The following is a 7,208-nucleotide window of genomic DNA, read 5'->3' as shown; positions in this document are numbered from 1 at the left end:
ATTAGAACCCCTGTCAGAGTTTTTGTTATAAAGATTTTTTCCCAATTTGTTGTTTCCCTTCTGATTTTGACTACATTGTTTTTGTTTGTACAAAAGCTTTTTAGCTTGATATAATAAAAACCATTAAATTTACATTTTGTAATTTTCTCTAACTCTTGCTTGGATTTAAAATCTTTCCTTTCCCAGAGATCTGACAAGTATACTATTCTGTGTTCACTTAACTTATTTATAGTTTCCCTCTTTATATTCAAGTCGTTCACCCATTCTGAATTTATGTTGGTGTAGGGTGTGAGATGTTAATCTAAACCTAATCTCTCCCATATTGTTTTCCAAATTTCCCAGCAGTTTTTGTCAAATAGTGGGTTCATGTCCCAAAAGTTGGGCTCTTTGGGTTTATCATACACTGTTTGCTGACATCATTAACCCTGTGTCTATTCCACTGATCCTCCCTTCTATCTCTTAGCTAGTACCATATTGATTTAATGACTGCTGCTTTATAGTATAGTTTGATATCTGGTACTGCTAGGCCCCCTTCCTTCACATTTTTTTTCATTATTTCCTTTGATATTCTTGATCTTTTGTTATTCCAAATGAAATTTGTTATAGTTTTTCCTAAATCAGTAAAGAAGTTTTTTGGTAATTTGATAGGTATGGCACTAAATAGGTAAATTAATTTGGGTAAGAGGTTCATTTTTATTATGTTAGCTCGTCCTACCCATGAACAGTTAATGGCTTTCCAATTGTTGAGGTCCAGTTTTATTTGTTTGGAAAGTGTTTTGTAGTTGTTTTTGTATAATAGCTGTGTTTGTTTTGTTAGATTGATTCCCAAGTATTTTATATTGTCTAGGGTGATTTTAAATGGTGTTTCTCTTTCTACCTCTTGCTTTTCTAATGTGTTGGAAATGTATAGAAATGCTGATGATTTATGTGCATTTATTTTGTATCCTGCCACTTTGCTAAAGTTGTTGATTATTTCTACCAGCCTCTTAGTTGATTCTCTAGGATTTTTTAAGTATACCATCATATCATCTGCAAAGAGTGATAGCTTAGTCTCCTCATTGCCTACATCTGACAATTTTATAATGCTTTGTGTGTATTCTGTGTCATCTTTCATTTGGGTCACTCTTTTATTCGGTCATCATGACGTTCCTATTGTACTTACATTGTTGTGCTGAGCACTTGGGGAGATAAAGAAAAAGTGACAGTCTTGTCAGAACTCAGAGGCTATGGGATGCTGACATGGAGATTTGTATGCTCCAGCTATAGGTCACTAATAAAAATATTGAATCAGACAGATCAGAAGACATAGAAATGTGATGCCACTAAAAGACATCCCAGAAGTCTTTCAGATTTTGAAATTTTTTTTTGCTAACCTGTAAAAATATTTTTAAGACTATATATTACAGTTCTAATTCTGAAAAGGCAACAATACTCTCATATGTAAATAATAGGATGCATATGCAAAGCATGCCTGACATAATTGGCTCAGTGCTCATTGATGAGTTGTGTTAATGCCTGGGAATTTAAAATTGTTAGGAATGAGCTAAGCATTTGGATTTGTTGAAATTAGCTATTTCCATGTATACATATTTAATTTGGAGTATTTAAATTTTGTATAAATTAAATCAGGCATTAATACTATTTCAATTCAATCGAGCCACTAGTAGTCATTTACTAGAGCTTCTGGTACATAAAACATACTGAGCCTTGTAAATATAGAGACTGAAAGATGAGTTCAAATCTGGTCTTAGACACTGATTTTTTATCTTGTGCATGTTACTTAATTTGTTTTCCTCATTTTCCCCATCTGTAAATTTGGGATAATAATAGCAACAGTAGGGGATAAAAATAGTACTCTCAATCAAATGAGATAATATTTGTAAAGCACTTAGTGCAATGCCTACCACAGAGTAGGTGCTATAATATTATTGTAGACCTGTTATTTTTTGGTTCGTTCATTGGTGTTGAATAGGAAACTGTAGATGTTTTATTTTCACAGAAGTAGGTTGTCTGTGAGAAGATGATTTTTGTCCCTGATTTTTATCTCTATTCCCAGTAAGTTGAGTAAAATCTAAAAAGACATCTATCACATTGTTATAGTTGATAACTGTCACTTTATCCAAGTTATTTTTCATGTAGCGTGTTATTTTTCATATAGTGTGCTGAAACCAATAAGATAAAATAGAAAAGTTTCTGTATTCATTTAAAGTGCACTATATTAAGATGATAAAATATTGAATAATTTGTATCTGCTTTTAGTAATGGACATTCATCCTCCTATTAAGAGATTTTCTTATTTTAAAAATAGTTTCTCTAATTTTGTAATTTTATTTATAAAAACAAAAGAGTATAAGGGTTTGGAATTTAGGTTTCATTCTCCCAAATCTTAGGAATATAGTTGTATATCTTTTTTTTTTAAACCCTTGTACTTCAGTGTATTGTCTCATAGGTGGAAGATTGGTAAGGGTCGGCAATGGGGGTCAAGTGACTTGCCCAGGGTCACACAGCTGGGAAGTGGCTGGGGCCGGGTTTGAACCTAGGACCAGGAGGTCTCTAGGCCTGACTCTCATTCCACTGAGCTACCCAGCTGCCCCCATATAGTTGTATATCTTAAAGGATAATGTTGTTACATAGAATTATAGCCTCTTCGAGCTGGGAGGGACCTAAGAGAAACTCTGATTCAAACCCATACCTGAAACAGGAATCCTCCTTAAATGTCCCCAATATAGATTCTTTCAGCCTCCACTTGAAAATTTCCAGAGATGGAAAATATCTTCAAAGGCATCCCCTCCCAGTTTTGTACTGTTATTGTTGATCATTTAAATATAATAATCATGAACTGCTAGACCTGGAAGGACACCTTAATAGTTCCCTATGCAAAAAAAAAAATAGTCATCTGTTCAGTTTGCTCATTGTACAGGAGGAGATGCTGAAATTTATAGAGTTCATGCATCTATTCAGTGGCACAGCTCATATCAGAATTTGGTTCTTTGTCTAGTGATCTTTTTTGTCATTGTGTGGGTTCCCTCTTTAGTTCAAGGTCAGATTATTAATTTATTCTGTTGTGTGTGCCTTTTCCTACATATAGAAACATTTTATAAGCTTTATTTGAATTTGTTAAAAGTATAATCCAAAGCTATTGCTTATATGACTAACTATGCTGTTCTTTAAAAAAAAAAAACCAAGTCTAATGAATGAACACCCCTTGTTAATTTATGTCCTCTTCCCCCCATCCTTCTTAACATTTTATGAAATAATGAGCATTTACAAATATTGTATTTCAAGCAGAAATTTTTCCCATAGTCTCATTCCAGAGCTGACCTGTTTTTGAAGAGCTGACCAAAGGCTAATTTAGTTTTACTTTATTAAATATAGATAGATAATAGAGCTAAGTAGATTGAGTATATTGAAAAAGGAGGAATTTTCAAATTTTCAAATTACTTTTACCTTTCTCTAGAAAGAGAATATAGTATTCTGGGTAAATACCTCAGGTTGAGGTAGCTTCAGTTGCTTTCTCTGATAATTCCTGGGCAGGGTAACCCTGGATGAGCTCGGTAACCTCTCAGTGCCAGTGCTCTAAAAAACTCTCTGATAAGTCACAGAACCATTGTTGATCTACTTCAGCAGCATGAGTTTCTTCACGGGGAGCTCTCAGGGATCTGTGTTATCTTCAGTTTTATGATGCAGTGATGCAGATTGCAGCCCACCTGTGCATACCCTTCCTGTGTAACTCTTCTCTGGATCCTCCTCTAAGATCACCAAAGAGGGGCCACCCCACATGTAGGAAGTGCTTTTCACTTTCTCTTGAAGGCATCCTGACTGTTCAGTGGCCACCCAGTCTTCTTTTCCTTGATACATTTCCTTGATAAGATATTTTTTCTTCTTTTTCCTCAAAGTTCCATATATCTCTCTATTTTCCTTGAGGGATATTCTCAATTTTTTTGAGGCTGTCATATTCCATTTCTTGCTGACATACCTCTTCACTTAGTGTTTAAAAGCTGAGTCTTTGTTTTTAGAAGCTTGGACTCTTTGAAAGAGTTGTTTTGTTTCCCAAAAGCAATCCACTCCACTTTCCTCTTATTTAACTCTGTGCCTAACTTGTCCTTCTTCATGGTCTGCCTCAGATAAACGCACTGACAGATAAGTTCTATCAGTTGTCCATATAAAGGCATGCCATAATCTGGGCAGTAGATTTCTTCATTCACTTGGTCTTTTCTTTGTAGATGGTCAAGCCAAATTCTTTGGAATGAGTCTCTGCACTGATTAAATCATATGTCTGTGTTCAACCTCCCCCACAACCTGCCTACCTCTCCTCTCTAGATTATATGATATATTCTATATTGCAGGTTTTATAGTCATTCAAGGTTTATCAAATGTCTGTGCCACTAGTCAACTAGTTGTATGACCTTGGACAAAACATGTCTCCTCTCAATTTACTCATTTGTAAAATAAGGAAATTGGACTAGTTGACTGATGAGTTTCCCATCCAGGTGGAAGAGTATCCTAATATGCAAATTTCCCAATTTGTAGATGGTGCCTTAAAATTTAAAAAATAATAATTTTTATAGTCTTCCAAGATGACAAATAGGGGAAGAGGAGGTTTTAATGAAATACTGATTCAGTTTAATGACCTAATAGATGTTTCCGATTGAAAACTAAAAAAGTGACTTGCCTTTAAAATGAAACATTATAAAGTTATAAAGCTTAGGAATGCTGATCTTTAAAGTGAAAATTGTTTGAATTTATTCTTAGACTATGTATACCTTGTTTCAAGACACTGGTTTGATGGACATGTTCAAAATCCCCGTTGCAGAATTTGTGAGCTACTTCCATGCATTAGAAAATGGCTACCGGGACATTCCTTGTAAGTATAAACCAGGACTTAATAGAATGTAAAGTAACTGAGTCACAGAAGGAAAGTATTCATTCCAAAAGGATTAGCTAATGTTCTAGTGGTTCTGAAAATGCTCAACTTGATTATTTTAAAAAGCCTTTTTTTCTTTAATGTTTCTAAATGCACCAAAGTGTCTCCCTAAAGGATGGTTTTGAGGAGAGTATGTGCTTCCCAATTTGCTTTTATGACAGGTTAAAATTTCAAAGTATGGGCATCATCATACTAAGACAGTAAATATATATATATATATTTTTTTCCTGGGTTTTCTGGCCTGCTTGTGCACCACAGGGTTGAGGGCACAACATACTTTTATGGACAGATACAATAATATATCATAATTCTCACATGCAAAAAACATCTTGTAAAGCTAAGACTTTACATCAGAAAGTGAGTAAATCTTTTATTTATTAGTCAGGGGGAAAACCAACACTGTATATGGGAACTTAGAAAATAGATCCATGGCTATTCTGTGAATAAATACAATACTCATAATAACAGCCACTGATATTTCTGTGTAGCATTTTACATGGATTACCCCATTGATCCCCATCAGACACCTGTGTTAGACTGAGAAGCCTTCATAGATTAATATTGGACTAAGATTTTGGGGACGCCTTCTGTAGAGAACTTGAGAATTTACAAAGCACTGTCTTAACCATAACCCTGTGAAGTAAATAGTAGAGACATAGCACTCCCATTTTACAGATGAGTAAATTGAGGGTCATAGAACTTAAATGACTTCGTTGAGATCACAATGCCAGTGATGAATTAGAGAGTTAGAGAATTTGTTAGAAGAGACCTCAGTGGCCATCTAGTCCATCTTACATGACAAGACTTCCAACCTCTGATCTTTCTGACAAGTTGACATCTCACCCCTGCCTGAAGATCTCCAAGAAGGGTGTCCACCATGTCTGGAAGCAGTCCAAACTATTTGGGGATAGTTCCAGTTGTTAGGATGTTGCCTTCCTTGCAGCTTCTACCTATTGTTTTTGGTTGTGCCTTCTGGGGCCATCTAGAACAAGTCTAATGCCATCTCTTTAGGAGAGCCCTTCACAGTAATTGAAGAGGTCTGTCATATCCCCCTGAGTCTTCTCTCCTTGGGGCTCCTCACAAGCCCATTTCCTTTCCCTTTTGAATCTTGACTCTGGCATCCACTGGGTTAGCTATCCCAACTTGATACCATTTGCAAATTTGATGAGCATGCCATCCAAGCCTTCATTGGCCACGGATAAAAATGTTATACTGTGCAAGGCAAGTTATAGATCCTTGGGGCACTCTGTTAGACACCTCCTGGCACGATAACTTCGAACTCTTAGCATTTATTTTTTGACTCGTCATCCAACCAGATCTGAATCCATATGACAGTATTAAGTGTGTAATCCATATTTCTTGAACTTCTGTACAAAAGGAGTATGAGACATTTTTATAACATAGGTGTACACATACATATAATCAGAGAAAGTATATCCTAAAAAGTGCAGGTTTAAGCTTTAATAACTTCAGAAGTATAAATGCTACAGACTTACAAAAACAGTTGAATTATTTAGATTAATTATTTAAATTTTTAAAATATTAATGGGTTTCTTATTAAAATTCAGTATAGACACTGACTTGTATTATTTATTGCTAGTAGATTTTCAGACTTTATAAAAACTTTCATCAGCTATAGCTCAGGGACTAAAACGGACTGAATTTGTGACCTAACCTCAAGATCTTTCAAAGGATGAGGTTTTGATGCATATACAACAGTTTTGATCTGATTGCACAAGAAAAGGTGGCCAAGCAAGAGGGCCTTGGCCTCCTCTGCCACTCCACTGGGTTAAGAAAGTGACATCTAGAACCCATTGAACATTTGATGCATAATGGGAGATTGCTCTGTCTTGTTAAAGTTAAAAGTAAAAAGTTATTGTTTAAAATTCACAAAACTAAATGTAAAAGAAATTTTAATAAACTTTCAGATTATCTTTTTTGTAAGTTTTTAGCATTTATACATTTGAAATTAATTGAAGCTTACATTAAAACTTCTGGGTCACTATATTTGAATATTTTCATGTATATATATATATACATGAAAATATTCAAATATATTTACATACACATGCATTTTCTGTATAGAGTAAGGGAGACAGATAGACAGAAGAAACAGAGATGGGCCCTGAACTGACTCCCAGTCCACACTTGCCCTGGAAGATAGGTCCTTGGATCTTAACTAATACTCCCTCTTGGGAGCCCTCTGGGTAAGCTCTGGTGGATTGTAGAACTTTTCTCTAACAACTGTCACTATCAAGCCCTCACCTAGTGTGCCCCCATTTCA

General features: G+C 35.2%; 1 protein-coding gene across 1 annotated transcript in view; it reads left to right on the top strand.

Moving 5' to 3' along the window:
* Positions 1–7,208, top strand: part of PDE3B (phosphodiesterase 3B) — a 196,916-nt gene that overhangs the window by 162,050 nt on the left and 27,658 nt on the right. The window contains exon 10 of the mRNA XM_044681542.1: positions 4,753–4,864. Within this exon, the coding sequence (XP_044537477.1) occupies positions 4,753–4,864 (112 nt within the window). The remainder of the gene's footprint in view (positions 1–4,752; positions 4,865–7,208) is intronic.

This window comes from Gracilinanus agilis, chromosome 6, assembly GCF_016433145.1.
Source record: "Gracilinanus agilis isolate LMUSP501 chromosome 6, AgileGrace, whole genome shotgun sequence".
Lineage (NCBI taxonomy): Eukaryota > Metazoa > Chordata > Mammalia > Didelphimorphia > Didelphidae > Gracilinanus > Gracilinanus agilis.
Note: the sequence above shows the minus strand (reverse complement) of the source record. Positions and strands in the feature narration are given on the sequence as shown.